We start from the raw sequence: 19,594 nt of genomic DNA, 5'->3' as shown, positions 1-19,594 counted from the left end.
GACAGTCTTTTCATCTAGTTGCTCCTGTATGAATGATGCCATAACTCTCATGCTAAGAACAGGAGCCTCCAAAAGGTCACGGGCAACATCAGGAGAAACTGGAACACTTGAAGATAAACAATATACATGTACCGGGGTATGGATGGTAGACAGAGATGCCAATACTGGAAATCTGTTATGTCAGATGAGCAGAATAAACAACAGTTTATCAAACTGCTTTTTGAAGAGTGGAAGAAAGACCAGTATGCTTCAAGACTTATTCCTCAACAATCATATTTTGTCTGTGGAGAAGGATGCGTTTGTCTCTGTAGTGGCTATGGTACAATTGTGGAGGTTAATCCAGTAAGGAATTTGTTTTCTTCCCAGGAAGATACTCCGATATGACGAAGGAAGAAGCAATACTTACCAGCTATGATGGAATAGATCTCAGCTTACTCCCACCATGTTAAGATTCTCTTGTGATGCATATTGCCAGAGCTAACTATCAATTACTGATCTGGAACAGGGCACTCGAGAATTATCCCGACATCTCTAGTCCAGCTGAACATGGGTGGAATGTTGATGAGGCTGGTGTAACGGTGATATCTTAACTTGAGTGAAAGGGGCAGCATGGTTGACATTGTAGTAGTCAAGGTAATGATGATAACTATGAAAGTGAAGACGTTAGTGATACTGTTGAAGTTAATATTCAGTTAGACATACAGTGTAGTGTATGGTGATAGTGAATAAAATACCTGTAAGGTAATAAATAAATGTTCAAAGAGTGATGATGATCCAACAGTGATAGATACTCCGGCATTCGAAATGTATACAAAGTGTTCGTGATAGTTTTAATGACATAAAAATGATAGAGATTTCGTCAACAACATAATATAAAGAAAATATTAGTATAGGAAATCAACCTACATAGTTTTATTTCTGAAAGTAAATTAAAACAAGTGAAATGTATGCATTTTTGTCTGATTTTCAAAAATGATGAAACAAACATCTCGGTTTAATGACGTCACCATGACGTCATATTAATCATTGTAGGTCTGATATTAATTCATAAGATACCGTTAGGTTATCTTCTTTCCACTGAGTGTTAACATGCATTATATTTCTACTATTGATATAAACACAATGTAGTGTAGTTTTCCCGCGTTTCGAAGAATGATAGGAACGTGTTCGAATGCCTATGCGTAGTAATACAAGGCGTGGCCATAGGAAGGCCTATATAAAGTGTCGATATCATGAGTAAGGTCATTCTAAGCCAGTTTCACGAAGTGCTCGTAGCACAATTTTTTCCTTTTCCACGGGCAGCATGGCTCTTCAAAATGACGACTTATTGCGGCGAGTGTCCGAAATAATGGACTCTAAACTATCTTCTTTCGAGCAAAAGATATCTAAACAGCAGCGTCAACAACACGAACAACAACTTGCCAAACTGCAGGCAACGAATGACAAGACTATCGTTTTCAAGCGCAAAGGGAATGAGGCTCAGTATAAATTTAACAACAGAGTCAGAGAGAAATCGATAGAAGCTAACACAAGTATCAGCGAAGGAGACCCAGAAACGGCTTTTAGCAGCATATCATCAGGTATTGATCTTATTCATCAACGACAAAAACTAATCAAATTGGCCGATTCTTCCAAATCTGGTTGGAGGGTTCAGGAATACACACAGCACGAATTGGCGTCCGACGAGGAGGATGAAAAACGCATCTTCAAAGCTGAAATCAGAGCTAAGAAGTTAAAGGAGGAGCGGACCCAAGAGGCTAGAGCGTCAAGACGCAACAACCCATACCCTGAGAAAGCTCCCAGCACGCAAACTCAGTCCAGCTCATACGAGGGCGGCAAAACGTCCGGGACATGCTTCAAATGCGATTTCGCAGGTCACTGGGCAAAGGACTGCACCAACTTCAGCAAAGAGACAGGCTCTAAGTTAAGTACATGTAGTTTGAAAAGTGCTGCACAGAATTTACTCCATGCAAAATACAATGATTTAACAAAGAATTGTTGTACAGAACATGAATTGAAAGATCGCCGTTTTGTGGCCCATGTCAACGAAAATGTAAGCCCAGTTGGACGCTTGAGAGGTCATTTGACAAAATGAGTTGAAATACAGACAGATAAGTATATTTTAGATGTGATAGGAAACGGATACAAGATTCCGTTCAAATCTATTCCAACTATCGTATGTTTAAGCAATAACAAATCGGCTAAGGACAATATCAAAATAGTTCGTTTAGAGATTCAAAGGCTCATTGACAAATGTTGCGTAACAGAGGTCAGTAACATTCCTTTTGTGGTTAATCCACTGACTGTAGCTTTCAACAAAGCAGGTAAACCTCGTTTGGTTTTGGATTGTAGACACATCAATAGTTGTATTCACGAATTTTCATTCAGAATGGAGGACGTTAAAGTTGCTAGAGAAATATTTCAGAAAGGAGATTTCATATTTAGTTTCGATTTAAAATCGGCATATCATCACATCGAAATAGCAGAACATCATAAACAATATTTAGGTTTTAAATGGGAAATCGATGGCGTTGGTAAGTATTTTGTGTTAACGTTTTGTCACTCGGCATTTCTTCGGCAGCTTTTATTTTTACCAAACTTATGAGGAAAGTAGTCCAGCATTGGAGGTCGTCGGGTTTTCGTGTCAGGATGTATTTAGATGATGGTTTAGCTGGTTCTAGCGAGTTTTATCAAGCTTTTATACTTAACGATTTAATCAAACATGATTTAACAGAGTTGGTTTTTATTATTGCTGAATCTAAATGTTTTTGGTTTTCACAACAAAATTTAGTGTGGTTGGGTTTTGATTGGGACATGTTAGATGGTGTTTTGAAAGTAACTTCAGAGAGAATTGATAAGATGATCAAGTGTATACACGAGGTACATACACGGATTCAGTCGGGTGGTTCACGTTTTTGGGTGAAATTTATAGCTAGTATAGTAGGCCAGATCATATCTATGGAAGCCGCTATAGGAAACGCGGTCATGTTTAAAACAAGATGTTTGTATCAAGACATAATGACAAGGGTCAGTTGGAATTCATGCATTGACTTAAGTTCGCAATCTTTGGCAGAATTAGAATTTTGGAAGGATAATTCCAGGTTGATTAATGGGCAAAATATAAAGTCAGCTTACAGTGAAGTCGCAGAGCTAAAACATTTTAGCGATGCTTCCGAATCAGGTTCGGTGCTTATATAGAAACTCAGAAACTACAGAGGTAATGGGACTCTGGACAGTAGTAGAATCTACGAGTTCCACATGGAGGGAACTAGAGACAATCAATAGGTCTCTGAATACTATAGGAGAAAGTAATCGTGGTAAAACAGTTACATGGTATACTGACTGCAAAAATGTTTGCAGAATTTTAGAAGTCGGTAGCAAAAAGTCTTATTTGCATGAAATTGCATTTGAAATTTTAGAAAAAATTCAAAATTTACAAATAAACTTATATATTCATTGGTTGCCAAGAGAAAGCAATATTAGAGCAGATGTGCTTAGCAAATGTTTCGATAGTGAAGACTGGGGAATAAAGAACAATGTTTTTCTACATATTGACAATTGTTGGGGCACACACGCATGTGACAGATTCGCTACAGACTACAATACAAAATGTTTTAAATTTAACTCGGGATGGTGGTGCCCAAATACCAGCGGAGTAGATGCCTTTAAACAATTCTGGGGTGAAGACAATAATTGGTTGGTTCCACCTCCTAGATTGGTTTGCAAGACATTAAACAAATTGAAACAAGACAGAGGGAACTTTGATTGTTCCTTATTAGAAATCGGCCCCTTTCTGGCCTTTATTATGCAAAGGAGATGACTGGGAGCCTTTTATCAAGGATGTTCAGAATGTTAATTCAATGATAACCGAGAGAGGTAGAGGTGCAAATGACATATTCGGAGGTCATAACATTTTTGACATGGTAGCATTTCGGCTTGAATTTTAGATGTCAATATTTGTTAATTTATTTCAGAGTTAAATGTTGAGAAGAATATAGAGGACATTTTAATTACGACAGATGTGGATCTGGAATCATCGGATAACGCAGTATTGGCGGCAAAAATGAGTGAATATATTCTGAAATCTAAACGTGCAAACACCAGCAAGAAATATCTTTCGTCTTTCAACAGATGGTCAAACTTTATCAACAGCAAAGGAAAATCAGCCATACCAGCAAATCCAATTCATATTTCACTATATTTCACACATTTGTTGAATATTGGATGCTCTTTTCATGTGATTTCTAGCGCTTTATATGGTATAAAATGGGCACATTCTATATTAGACCATAAAGATCCGACCGAACATCCCTTCGTGCGGAATTTAGTGGAGTCTTCCAAACGTCATAATAAGTCTAGAGTTACCAAAAAGGAAATTGTCACAGTCAACGATTTAATTTTACTTTGTGATCTACATGTTAACAGCACCAATCTGTCGGAAGTGCGCGATTTATGCATGATTCTACTTTCTTTTGCTGGATTTTTGCGCTTCGATGAACTAAGTTTGCTTCGTTGTTCAGACATTACCTTCATGGATGGATATGTAAAAATATTTATTAACAAAAGCAAAACCGATAAATATAGACAGGGGAATGAAATTCTAATTGCTTCGGGTCTTAGTTCAGCTTCTCCAGTCAGTATGCTTCAACGTTACGTATCATTAGGAACTATAGATATTTCTTCAGATCATTTTTTGTTTAAGGCGGTATTTAAATCAAAAGATGGTTTAAAGCTGATTTATCAAGACAAAAAGCTTAGTTACACACGCGCAAGAGAGTGCATTTTGTCCAAGCTTAAGTCTGTTATGGGAAACATTAATATAGGTTTACATTCTTTGCGTTCAGGAGGAGCGACAGCTGCCGCAAATTCCAATGTAAATGAGCGTTGCTGGAAGAAACATGGTAGATGGGCGTCAGATTCGTCCAAGGATGGTTATGTAAAAGACAGTTTAGAGAGCAGGCTCTCTGTTTAAAAAAAGCTAGGATTATGTCTATGTTTATATATCATATACGTGAGTGTGAAAAAAAATATAAAAAAATATATATATATATATATATATATATATATATATATATATACATGAGTGTGTTTATCAAACATGTGCTTCATTTCCAGTTACAGTTTTTATCAGTATATTTTAGCTAGGTCTTTATTTCGTATACATTTAATCTACTGCTAACTTTTGGACATTTATTCTAAGCTTGCCTGGCTTACACCAAAGTTGTGTTTGGTTGTCTTGTATGCAAAAGGATTTCATTCACAGAAGTGTATATTATACTGTAGTTTTCCCGCGTTTCGAAGAATAGCGGGAAAACGTTGTATGATAGGAACGTGTTCGAATGCCTATGCGTAGTAATAGGCTATATAAAGTGTCGATATCATGAGTAAGGTCATTCTAAGCCAGTTTCAGGAAGTGTACGTAGCACAATTTTTTATTATTATATTTAATTATGGATAAGATCCGATATTCACCCTTAGACGTTACTTAACACTTGCTTTCGGACACAGGTTTCCATAGTTTTTACAAATATTTTATCTATGGGTTTTCCTGGACGGTTTTTAACGTCAATGATGGGGGGTTTCTTGACATTTTGTTATTTGATTCAGTACTTGCATAAAACTTGTCCATGTCAGTTACCATGTATGTAGTATATTTGTTGTAATGTTATTAAACGCCGGCTGCCCGACAAGCTTGCATGGCTTACACCAAAGTTGTGTTTGGTTGTCTTGTATGCAAAAGGATTGCATTCACAGAAGTGTATATTATACTTTAATTTCCCTACCCCATAATTTACTTGGATATTTAGCTTTATAACTAGCACCACTTGCCAAAGTCCCAAAAAGTTGTGTTGTGTTAGGGATAAAATATGAAGATAACGAACAGTGATCAATCTCATAACTCCTATAAGCAATACAAAATAGAGAGTTGGGCATACACGGACACCTGGATATACCAGAGGTGGGATCAGGTGCCTAGGAGGAGTAAGCAACCCCTGTCAACCGGTCACACCCACCGTGAGCCCTATATCTTGATCAAGTAAACGGAGTTATCTATAGTCAACATTAGTGTGCCAAGAACGGCCTAACGATCCGTATGAAACAAGTCAGACAGCATTTGACCCAATGATAGGTTGTATTGGCAAATTAGATTGTTATAACGACCATACAATTTGCGAAATACTTACTTTAAACAAGACTGTTCAAACTCCTGCACTATTAACTTGTTTTTCAGTAGCCTGCTTTGATTTAAAAACTGGTCTTGCGTATACGATCAGCTGAGAAAAATAAACACCATAATTATGTAGGTGATAATGGAATATTGCTACATGAATATGGGAAGTTGACGATGGAGAAGCTGAAATCATCCTGTTTATCATAAAGTTGAGTTGTTAGTTTGCCGTTAATGTCTTTTTTCAATAAATTATCTAAGTATGAAGCAGAAGCGGGTGATTCTGTGGTGTCTTTTATTTTGAGTTCATAGGGATATATCGAATCGATACATGAATGAAAATTAGCATTGTTGATAGATAAAACGACGTCGATGTATCTTAAATGTCCCATTAAAGGTCACAGCAAGATATTTTTTCTTCTCATGTAGAGGTTTTTGAATAAATTCTGCTTCATATGAATATAAAAACAGGTCAGCTAACAAAGAAGCACAATTCATGCCCATGGGAATTCCAACAGATTGTTGGAAGACTTAATCACCAAAGACTACGAAGATACTGTCAATGAGGAACTCCAGCATATTTTAAAATGTTAACTTCAGAGTACCTGTGCGTGGAATCAGAATTGTTTAACAAAGTAATTTTTTGGATGACTAATCACTAGATATGAATATTTCCGTTTTCCATTTTTGTTGCTTCAACTGTCTATATATCGCGAGGAATGGTCGTGTAACGTGTTGAAAAGTCATACGTTTTGATGTTGTTTATTTGAGAAAAGCTTTGCTATTTCAAGTTTACTAAAAATTCTTTATAATTTTTAGAATCCACATTTGATTACACCACTTCTGGCATATGTAATGGCACAGTACATTTGAAGTTTCTCATTCATAGCTGTTAATATTTTCATGAGGAGCAAAGATAGAGGCTTGGTAGAACACTCACTGATATGATAAGCTTTTTAAAAAAAAAAACAACAAAAAAAAACCTGTAGAAATTTCCCCAATGGGAGATATCACATATCCAGGTCATGGCCTACAATGGGTAGACTGCGAAGCATTCTTTAGTATGACTTTCTTATCAGTATAGTTATCGAATAACATGTTCCCCAGAACTCTGTGAATCTCCCCACTTTACTTCAAGTAAAGACGATGAACCTTGTAGAAGCAGCGTGAAACAGCAGTTGTTAAAAATGAACGTGATGATGAGGCAGTTTGGGATTCTTGATATCATTATGATCGACCTTGTCAAATCGCTATTAAACACGACGCTCCTATCAAGAAACCAAGAATCGTTGGAAGGCAAAAAAAAAAACCTGACAGAATATTCCAGCTTGCTCTGTATCTGAGTATCATAAAAGATCCGTATACTTTACATTTGAGGTCGCCTGCTGGTATAACTTGAGGATCGCCTTGTAGTCCCTAAAGGATGTTTCGCTGGTCAGTTTCCGTTTCCTTCTCGCTGGTAAAGACTAACTATTGAAGGGCAAAGAGACATTTCAGATGAATACGAGATGTTGATGCCAGAACCACAGCAATTATACACAGAAGTTCGTCGTTGGCAAATATAATTTAGAATGAAATCAGATGCCACTAAAACAAACGTTGGAGGCAATGTACCCAAACACACATCAGGTATTTCTTGTTCTAATAACCATGCCAGTCACGACATCATCTGTAGAGAGATCCCTTTCGGCAATGCAATAGGTAAAGAATAATCTTTGTGCCACTGTAATCTTGCTGTTCAGGTACCTAAAGAATTTGTGCTTGATTTTGATCATGCTGTCAGAATAACCCACATCGTAACCAGCAAAAATCTATCACAAACAATTCAGAGATTAAACAATTTATTTACAATATTTACAGAAAACTATATCAATAAAAAGTTCTAACTTACAGTAGGTCTAATCAAAGTTCACAGAAAGAGTCCGGTGGACGGTTTACCGCCGAGTTGAATTTACCCACGAGAAAAACGGTCTTAAGTCCAATCCTATCCCCAGATGTAATAATCCAAATGTAATTCAGTAGAGTGCTTATAGAATGCTTATTACCAAAACAATTAGTCTATTTATACTAAATAAAGCTTACAGAGCCTTCTGTTTTATGACGCATATAAACAGGTACATTACATCCTCTTTATATTGACCTTACAAACAACGTTCTAGAAATAGAACGCCTCGGATCTTGTCGAGGGCTGAGGTGCCAATTAAGTACAGTATTACACAACATACAACATAGTTTATCTCTTTAAAAAGAACAAAGGCGTCTGTTCCTAATATGAAAATTGATTACTGGACATAATGAAAATTTAAACTAAAGTATTGTTTGAATTCGAAATAATTTTTTCAGGGAAGCGTTAAAGTATTATTTGAATTTGGAATGATAGTTTCCATATTTACTAAGTACTATAAAATAGTTCAACTGTACGCTGTTAGAATGTCTCAATTTGGCAAAGTCGTTACCACGATTTTCTTATTTCACGTTAACCGAAAATACGTTTACACTGGTCAAATAACAGTCATTGATCAATGTCTTCAAATTCGCAACAACAACAAAACACCAAAATTTCGTTGAGGACAACCAATTATTTCGATTATTTTCTTTGTAGCACTACGACAAGAATATACTAAAATAGTAAATTCAAATATAATCTTTTTTCTCGCAATTTTAATGCCATAAAATCGCGTGATTTCTCGGGGAAGGTCCCCCATGGTGAAGTCTTCGACTTCGCATTAACCCGCTGCAGGGTCTTGCGCACTAATCATGCGCTTATATTTATTGTCGCAGATCGTGAGCTCAACGGTATTCACGGAGCTCTGTACATCAGGGGCTTGTTTTCGGATTATGTACACAATTTTCCTTTCCCGGTGTCTTTTACACGCAGAGTACAAGTAGATTCTCTATACTGACAATCTCTCTGCTAGATGTTTAAGGAGAAAAAAGGTTATCCAAATATCATTGGCCTGCTTTTGGACCAAGACATACTCAACAGGACATGACCTATACACCCATCTTCAATTGGTAAAATTATATAAAATAAGGTCACCTTGAATTGCTTTTGAAAGGCTGTGAAAACAGCTAGTCTATAAATTTGCCCCTAATTACAATGTATCTAAGTTACGTGATGTGTAAAATACAATCCAAACATCAGGATTTACCATCTGAAGGCGCCTGAGTCAAGGATATTGCACCAATAATATAGGCTGAGATTCAACTCGACTGAATATTTGGACTGAGGCATTCACCGAATCTCGGAACAGTCTTTCATAATTCATGTCTGGAAATTTACGTTCAGCTTCGGTCGGTTCTAGCAATCAATGTGCACCTTAAGTTATTTAACTATCAAACCAACTCTGTATCGTTATTAATGCTGCATTACTTACCGTCTAGGTATGTCAATTCTTTAATAAAAACTAACACAAAATTTTCCGTTCAAACGATGACTTCCATGGCGCAAAATGAGAGGTGAAAATAACGAACAGTGATCAATCTCATAACTCCTCTAAGGAATACAAAATAAAGAATTGGGCAAACACGGACCCCTGGATATATCAGAGGTGGGATCAAGTGCCTAGGAGGAGTAAGCATCCCCCTGTCGACCGGTCACACCCGCCGTGAGCCCTATGTCTTGATCAGGTAAACGGAGTAATCTGTAATCAAAATCAGTATGCCAAGAACGGCGTAACAATCAGTATGAAACACGTCAGACAGCATTTGACTTGATCAATGATAGGTTGTGTTGGCAAACTAGACCATTATATATATTAAACGAGACTTTTGAAACCCCTGTAACATCAACTGGTTTGTCAGTAGTCTGCCTCGATTTGAAAACTTATACGTAAAACAAGCTCTTGCGTATCCCATCAGTTGAGAAAAATAAACACCATATGCAGGTGATAATGGACTATTGCTACATAAATTTGGAAAGTTGACGATGGAGAAGCTGAAATCATTCGGTTTGTCATAAAGTTGAGTTGTTAGTTTGTCGTTAATATCCATTTTCAATAATTAAAAAAAAATCTAAGTACGAAGCAGATGTCGAGGACTCTGTGGTGTCTTTTATCTCGAGTTCATTGGGTTGTATCGAATCGACATATGAATGAAAATGATTATTGTTAATAGATGAAATGTCGTCGATGTATCTAAATATCGAGTTGAAGGCCACAGCAAGAAATTTTTTCTGCTCATGTACAGAAGCTTTTGAATAAACTCTGCTTCATAAGTATATTAAAACCGGTCAATATTAAATTTTATCTTGCGACAAGTAAGAGGTACCGAGGACCTATTTCAACCCCGGTCCCCAATGGATTTACCAAAGCATAACCATATGATTCCAAGGTAATGTCGCGGTGGATTACTTGTGTGCCCCTAGATGCAAGATTTTATGATTTTAGGTCCCACACTGTGAATCAAAATATGATTTAAATCACAAAAACTGAAAACACAATGAAACTGCAGCGAGATAGATTACGATCGCTAAAAACATTCAACAAACACTTTCAACATATACTTTAAAAAATCATATCAAGGTAAAAAGTTCAAATGTGAAATTTCGCGAAATGTATATACATTGTTTTAATGATAATAACTGTTCTAGATCCGGGTTCCCTGGTCACAGAGTACGCGGGCAGTATTTGTTTGTGGCACTTTTTTGTCCAGACCTGGTATCAGTTTCACTATATCGTCCAGTTTTGGGTACTTTTGTAAAAACAAGGTAATGCAGAGGACAGCGGCAACTTGTGATGACAAGTAAGAGAGGGTGAGAACATAGGCCGACCAACCGTAGTTGTATTCAAAGTGATAATCCTCCTTTTCCGGATTTGCATAATGGACCCCATCATTCACATAGGTAATGTACAGCACAATCGCCATAGCGGTACAAAGACCTAAAATGATAATTCTCTTGTTTTATTTCATGAAATGTGAAAAAGCAACATCTAAGATTAACGTAAACGAAGACGACCATAAGTTACAATGTATATCATACTGTTTTTGTTTCCGATATACAAAGAAAAAATATCCAATTAATGATCTCCCAACAAATCTGAATTTGAAAGAATTAATCAAAATTTTTAGTTTCCTATTATAAAAATTCTAATCTAGACCAAAACAAACGACCATATGTATATGAACATGTATGACACGGCCCATAAAGTTATTGCTGTAAGCACTTTAGTTAACAAAGTGTATGATATAAGTAACGCATTGTAAACGATTATTTTCATGAATTTATGATCCAGTTCCACGATACTTCCACCTCAGTAAAACTGGTCGCGGTAGTTCAGTGGTACCTAGACAGTTCACTTCGTAACCGGAAGGTCATGAGTTTGAGCCCCGCTCGCGCCATGGCTGCGTCAAACCTAATCGCGGGTCTTTCGGATATGACCTTAAAAACGAAGGTCTCGTGTCGCAGCAGGCTTTGGCACGATAAAAATCCCTCACTGCTACAGTCCTGAGCGCTAAGCATAGGTCTAAATTTGTGGTACTTCACCTACAGCTGGTGACGTCTCAATATGAGTGAAAAATTCTCGACGGGACGTAAAACAAATAAGCAATCCACCTACGTAAAACTGGCTTGATTTATTCTACAAATGTTCTAGCCCAGTTTCCTCTGCAATATACATGTATCAATATCATACAATAATCGTGATATTGAATGTGTACATTATTTAAATCATTTGAGATTGGTGCTAAATTTCAATAGAAAATTTGATTAAAACTCAAAAACATTGTTGCTGGACTGGGAAAGAGAGCGGATTTCGAACGCATTTTATAAAGACAGTGGAACACAAAGTTATTTAATGACAATGGAACACAAAATTCCCTTAGACTGACATGATTGATTATATCTATCTGCACTTGAATTATTGCACGCAACAAATTATCAACAAAAAAACGAAAACGAAGATATTTTCAATTCCACCAGAGAAATTAATAATCCTATCCCTGCACGTAATAATACAATTAATGAGATCATTTTAAGTGATAATATCAAGTCAATGAACGAGCACGATAAATTTAAAAAAATTTGTATCATTCATTCATTTGCTGAATTGATGCTCTTTCTGACTTAATCAGCTGAAAAATGGTAGCTCTCTGGGAAAATTTGGGATAGACCAGAGAACCAAAGATCCAGCCCATATAGAAACCTTCCATTTAAAGGAGCATGGAAAAATAAGATTTGAAAATTTTCAGCTCATATCGTGTCCATGTCCCTTTAAAGCGCCATGTTTTGTGCACAATTGAAGTCTTGTATTGCTGTATCTGTTACATCGCCGGCTTAGATTTTGATATTTAAAAAATTCTAACATACTTCGCAACCACACATGTGCAAAACATACATTCAAACATTTATTAAAGCCCCTTCCCCCAACTGAAATTAAGCTTGCAATGTTTAATTTTTTCTATTTTTATATTTCGGCATTTTCATATGATAAACACTTATTCACCTAACATATACACATACACATCCTTACATACCCCCCCCCCCCCCCAAGTTAGTTCCATTTCGAACACCTATCTTGTCTTTGTCTACATATTGTTGAGTATATATAGTCACCATGAGAGATGTCAAAAAATAAATAAACATTTAACGCTAGTATTGTGATGTCATTGCGAAGTGATTTCAACTTGAATCGCAACATATTTTCAAGTTTTTCATAGGAAAATTATATTGGAATCTAAATATCTTAATTTGGTGGTCTATTTAAATTGAAATAAACAATCACATTGTGGATAATGAAACGGAGATTTTGACACGTAATCTATAATTAGTAGTATTTTGAGTTACGGTGACGAAAAATGGAGACATCGTAAGGCATGGATGAAGAAATACATTTTTGTAAAATTTTTGGTGTTCACAAATATACTAAAAAAAAAAAAAGAAATAAGTTGTATCAGATGGGATTCGAACCGGGTGCCGAGAGAAGGTCGCGTGTGATGGACGATAGGCATTAACCTCTGCGCCATTGAGACTCTGCAACTACTTAGATATTTTTGGTATTCTGTGTGTCTGATTAGTATTGTAAAATTAATTATAATTGACTTTGAAGAGTATTATATTCTATTAATTTTGGGTAAAAGTATCTTTTGTTGAGTTAAAATAATTTCGTGTAATATTTTTCACACTTATGAAGACGGTCAGTGATTGGTCAGTATGTGTAATAATAGAACCTGCTATTGGCGGTATTTTTGCACGAGATACAGAACAACAAAGACGTGTCTGATGTTGTGTAAGTTTTTGGTGATATATTTGTCATTTTCAAGTACACAATAATTTGTCAGTGAATATTTTGAGTGCATAGATTCACTATATCGTGTGCAAGGTATTGTAAGAGATTCTTTGCTAAACAATGCTGTTAGGAAGCAGAATTCAATATTTAGCATTTGCTTTAATCAGACATATAGAATTGAGAACTAGTTTGTAGCTTAATGTTTTTATTTATATTTATAGGAGCACTGTCATTGATTCATTCATTGATTCATCAGTGATTGATCACATTACACTACAACAGTGAATAAAAGGTGAAAAGAACTTGTGTGTTACAAATGGCGTCGTGGACAGGATTCACTTCGATTTAGTGTTCGTGTGACAGTGTGCAATACTCGACGAGTCATGGAGCAGCTCATCCAAGGCCTCGTTGACAAAGTTAAGGCCTTGGAAGCCAGGGAGACACAGGAACATCAGGCAAATCTGGATATGAAGAAGGAGTTGCACCAACTTCAGAAAAAATTAAAATCTTACGAGGAGAAGGAGTCTAGAGAGAAACCTGCACCAGTTGTGTATGTGAAAAGTGAGAGGAAATTTCAAAAATTCAGTGGACGTCCTGAGAAAGATATAGATCCGGATGTCAACGACTGGATAACCGAAATGAGGGAACACGTAAGAGCAACAACATCCAAAGACGGTCATGCAGATTTTGTGATGGACCATTTGGCTGGTAGTGCTAAAACAGAAGTCCGTTTACTTCCTATAGAGCAACGGAAAACCGGCGAGGAAATCTTAAACATTTTAGAACAAATTTTCGTCACTAAAGATACTGTTTCACAATTACTACAGAAATTCTACCAACGGGATCAAAAAGACAGTGAAACGCTTGAAAATTACTCGCGTGTACTACTGCAGATGATGGAACGAATCAACAGACGAGTCGACAAGAAAATGCAAATTTTGGACATTAATATAACCGAACGTTTCATAGATGGAATCAAAGACAGAACAGTCGGTCAAGAACTTAGAAAGATCGTAGTTGAAAAAGGACCTATTCCATTTCAAGAATTTCGTTTGCGTATGTTGAAATGGGTAGATGACAACCCCCCGAAAGAGCGGAAAGTGTGTGCTTCAGCATCAGTGTCAACAGAACGCACAGACGCATGGAAGGAACTTTTGCAAAAACAACAACTTATGCTTGAAAAACAACAGGAACAAATTAACGCATTACAAAACACACTAGAGAAGGTGAACGAAAAAAAACCATATTCTAGCCCGAATGGACGAGGACGAGGCAAAGGGAACAACAAGAACATTGTTTGTTATACGTGTACTGGTAAAGGACACTTTGCTCGTGACTGTCCCAGTCGTCCCAATGAAAAGAGCAAACCGAAGAGTGACCCAAATGGAAATCCCCCACAGTAGCGAGCCGTCTAGTGGAGGGTCAGGACAAAGGCTCAACAGACAACATTAAAAATAAAATTCAAAATGCAGTCAGGGACTGTCCGGTGACATCAGTGGAAATAAATGGACATAGTGTTGACTGTTTATTGGATACAGGAGCAGAGGTGTCAACAGTCTCAGAACTATTTTATAATCAGTTTCTACAGAAAACTAGTATAATGGACACTACCAAGTTTTTACGACTTACTGCCGCGAATCAGGAGCAAATTCCGTATTTAGGATATATAGAAGTGACTCTAAAAATACAAGACAGTGTGTTCAGTAACGTGGGCATGTTAGTTGAAACTGTGACAAAAGACCCAAATGCTATTCAAGTGATATTAGGATGTAATGTATTAAAGAACATCAGAACTTCAGAACATTCTTGTTCGTTAATGGATAACCCAGTATGGAATAATGTCATGTCTGTCTTAACTTTAGCCGACAAGGAAAAACTCTGTAAAAATTGGACTTGTTAAAGTTGCTGGTACAGAGTGTGTTAGAATTCCCGCTAATTCGATGAAAGTTGTCATGGGATCTACAAGACAAAACAAGCGGAACGAACCCTACACTGCAGTTGTACAGGCTGTCACTGCAGAAAATGGATCTCTGCCGAGAAACGTCATGGTGATAGACACTCTTGGTGTTGTTGACAATGGAAGAATTCCTGTTAGGATAATAAACATTGGGCATGAAGACGTTTGGATTCAACCAAAAAGTCGCATCGGTACGTTACACCTTGTTGATATTTTGAAATCCACAGAGGATGAATATGTTGTTGACATTGAGAAATCTGAAATCAACATCCGTAGAGTTTCAACGTCGCCTTATACAGATTCATTTGATGTTGAAAACATTTTATCTGACTTGGATGTGGGACATGAAACATTCACAACAGAACAAAAGGATAAACTACGTGAACTGTTTGTCAAACATCATGATGTTTTCGCCAAAACTGACGAAGACTTAGGATATACACAAACTGTCACTCATCCTATTACCTTGACAGACGATCAACCAGTAAAAATTCCTCATCGTAGGATACCACCAAATCAGATAGTGGAAGTGAAACAACACATAGAAAACTTACTAAATCAAGGAATAATCCGAAAGAGCATCAGTCCTTACGCATCGCCTGTGGTGATAGTTAGAAAAAAGGACAATAGTATCAGACTCTGTGTTGATTATAGAGCTCTCAATACGAAAACGATAAAGGATGCATACCCTTTACCGAGGATAGAAGAAGCATTAGATGTGTTGAATGGAGCCAAATACTTCAGCAGCATAGATCTAATACAAGGATATCATCAAGTGGCCGTCAAAACTGAGGATATTCCAAAGACCGCATTCCGAGTAGGAACTGGAGGACTGTTTGAGTATGTGAGAATGCCGTTCGGTTTGTGTAACAGTCCGGCAACGTTCCAAAGACTGATGGAAGCGTGTCTCGGTGATGAAAACTTTGATATTCTTGTACTGTATTTAGATGACATTTTGGTATTTTCACGGACTATAGAAGAACACATTCTTAGACTGGACAAAGTGTTTACCAAACTTAAGTTACATGGACTTAAAGTGAAAATGTCAAAGTGTCATTTCTTCCAGAAGGAGGTTAGGTTCTTAGGACATATTGTGTCCGAGAACGGTGTTGCAACCGACCCAGATAAAACAGCAGTAATCCGATCATGGCCCATTCCAGTCACCGAAAAACAACTACGTTCATTCCTTGGACTGGCTAGTTATTATCGTAAGTTTGTACAGGGATTTGCCAGTATCGCATCTCCTCTCCATTCTTTATTGTCTAAACCGAAAAACACCAAACTGAAATCCGAACAATATCAAGCACTATGGACTGAAGAGTGTACTCGGGCATTCGAAACATTGAAAGAGAGACTTACGTCTGCACCAGTGTTGGGATTTCCTGATTTCACTCGAGAATTCATCTTGGAGACGGACGCTAGTCTTGAAGGTCTTGGAGCCGTTTTGTCGCAAGAGACACCAAATGGTAAAGTAGTGATTGCCTACGCATCAAGATCACTCAGAAAAGCAGAGAAAAACATGGAGAAATATAGTTCTATGAAACTGGAATTATTAGCACTCAAGTGGTCAGTTAGCGAAAAATTTCGGGACTACCTTCTTGGATCGAAATTTATTGTGTATACTGACAATAATCCGTTAAGTTATATCCACAAAGCCAAGCAGCGTGTCGACGCAACTACAATGCGCTGGATCGGAGAATTGGCTCAGTTCAACTTCTCGGTGAAATACCGTTCTGGAAGGGTCAATCGAAATGCGGATGCTCTGAGTCGACGACCTATTTCATCGGAGATAGAAAGTGTTGTGGATACACTAAACAGGATTACGCAGAGTACATCATTGGAGGTGTTAAAGGGAAGCATGAACTATATTGGTGAAGAAGCAGCTAACGTTCAGTTGCGTTCCGTGTGTGCGACAGCTACATTACCTGAATTTATCCCAACAGACATTGCGGCACTTCAGGAACATGATCCGGTCTTAAGTAGAGTGCGTTATTGGATGGATCGAGACGATAAACCGTCAGTTTATGAATTGAAACAGGAGCACAAAAGTGTCAGGAAACTACTTAATCAAAGAGACAGACTATTTTTTGAGAACTCTGTGATATTCAGGAAAATTCAGGATGAAACAGGAGAACAGAATCAGCTTTTGCTTCCGGAAGTTCTAAAACAAAAAGTTCTACAGAGTGTTCACAATCATGCGGGACACCAAGGCATTGAAAAGACATATTCATTGCTAAAGAAAAGATGTTTCTGGCCAAGCATGCTACAAGATGTTCAAAAATGGTGCAAGTCCTGTGAGAGATGTTTGATAGGGAAGGCTCCCCTTCCTGCCATTAACCCCCCAGTCAGCAATCTTATGGCATACAAACCCTTAGAAATTCTCGCTATTGATTTCACAGTGTTGGAAAGGTCGTCAGATGGACGTGAAAACGTGTTAATTATGACGGACATATTTACCAAATTTACGCAAGCTGTAGCTTGCAAGGATCAAAAAGCAACAAATGTGGCAAAAATCCTTGTTAAAGACTGGTTTGTCAAGTTTGGCGTTCCAGCACGTATACATAGCGACCAGGGACGAAACTTTGAAAGTTCTGTTGTCCGAGAACTGTGTAATTTTTATCATATAGAAAAATCACGCACAACGCCTTATCACCCTGAAGGCAACGGCCAATGTGAGCGATTCAATCGCACCATGCATGATCGCTTAAAAACGTTACCACCTGAAAGAAAACAGAGATGGCCGGAGTATCTTCCAGAGTTGGTTTATATATACAACTCCACAGTGCACTCATCTACGGGATACTCTCCACATTTCTTGTTCTTTGGTCGAGAACCTGTCTTACCGGTGGACTTCCTCCTTGGAACCAGGAATTCGTCAAGTAGTGATGCTAACGTACCTGTATCCTTTGATGATTGGTTAGAGAGCCACAAAAAGAGGATGTGTGAAGTCTACGAGTGTTCATCCGCTAACTTGAGGAAATCGGCTGAACAAAGGAACAAACAGAGGAACAAAAAGTCTACAGATTCATTTATTCCGATAGGAACCCGAGTTCTAACGAAGAACAGAGTTCTTGGACGCAACAAGATACAAGACACGTGGTGTTCCACTCCGTATAAAGTTGTGAAATATCTTGGTGATAATGTGTATTCTATTCAACTCGCGGATGGATCTGGTCCAATAAAAAACGTCACTAGGAAGGAAATTTTAGACACCGGTGAAAAAGTTACCGCTAGTAGTGATGATTCCGAGACGGAGGATTCAGATAGTGATTACATTCCAGAACAAATACAAGAAGTGATCCAGGCTGAGGAGTCGTCGAGTCATCGCAAATCAGACGAAGAGTTCGTTGAACCAGAACAGCCGCGCCGGAGTAAACGAACAACGGCTGGAAAACATTCCAATCCGTTTAAATTACCACAAAGTGTCGTGTCGTCAAACTCTTGTAATCAGATTTCGGTCCAGAATTCAAACTTTAAGGAACTTAGTGATGCTATTGTGAATCTTGGTGTTACATTAAGCGCAACCCTTAGTGATTCTTGGACTAAACAAAGTCAGAATAGAGACATAGTTTAGAGTGTCTTGTGCAGAAAGAAATATTGTATATATTTTTAAAATTTATTTTGATGTCAATGTTTACATATTTTTAGAGTTGAAGTAAATTTTCCCATTGCTGTGGTAAGCAATGATAAAAAGTTGGGAGATTTGTAAGGGGAGAACATTTTTTATAAAAAAAAAAAAAAAAAAGAAATAAGTTGTATCAGATGGGATTCGAACCGGGTGCCGAGAGAAGGTCGCGTGTGATGGACGATAGGCATTAACCTCTGCGCCATTGAGACTCTGCAACTACTTAGATATTTTTGGTATTCTGTGTGTCTGATTAGTATTGTAAAATTAATTATAATTGACTTTGAAGAGTATTATATTCTATTAATTTTGGGTAAAAGTATCTCTTGTTGAGTTAAAATAATTTCGTGTAATATTTTTCACACTTATGAAGACGGTCAGTGATTGGTCAGTATGTGTAATAATAGAACCTGCTATTGGCGGTATTTTTGCACGAGATACAGAACAACAAAGACGTGTCTGATGTTGTGTAAGTTTTTGGTGATATATTTGTCATTTTCAAGTACACAATAATTTGTCAGTGAATATTTTGAGTGCATAGATTCACTATATCGTGTGCAAGGTATTGTAAGATATTCTTTGCTAAACAATGCTGTTAGGAAGCAGAATTCAATATT

General features: G+C 37.3%; 1 protein-coding gene across 3 annotated transcripts in view; it reads right to left on the bottom strand.

The window, feature by feature from the left end:
* Nucleotides 1–7,999: 7,999 nt before the first annotated feature.
* The window catches only part of LOC125669425 (voltage-dependent calcium channel gamma-5 subunit-like), a 34,721-nt gene continuing 23,126 nt past the window's right edge, over nucleotides 8,000–19,594 (bottom strand). For all 3 annotated transcript variants that reach the window (XM_048903910.2, XM_056161901.1, XM_048903911.2), the window contains exon 8: nucleotides 8,000–11,049. In XM_048903910.2, coding sequence (XP_048759867.1) covers nucleotides 10,757–11,049 — 293 coding nt within the window. In that variant the 3' untranslated portion in view covers nucleotides 8,000–10,756. The remainder of the gene's footprint in view (nucleotides 11,050–19,594) is intronic.

The sequence above is a fragment of the Ostrea edulis genome, chromosome 4 (genome assembly GCF_947568905.1).
Source record: "Ostrea edulis chromosome 4, xbOstEdul1.1, whole genome shotgun sequence".
NCBI lineage: Eukaryota > Metazoa > Mollusca > Bivalvia > Ostreida > Ostreidae > Ostrea > Ostrea edulis.
Note: the sequence above shows the minus strand (reverse complement) of the source record. Positions and strands in the feature narration are given on the sequence as shown.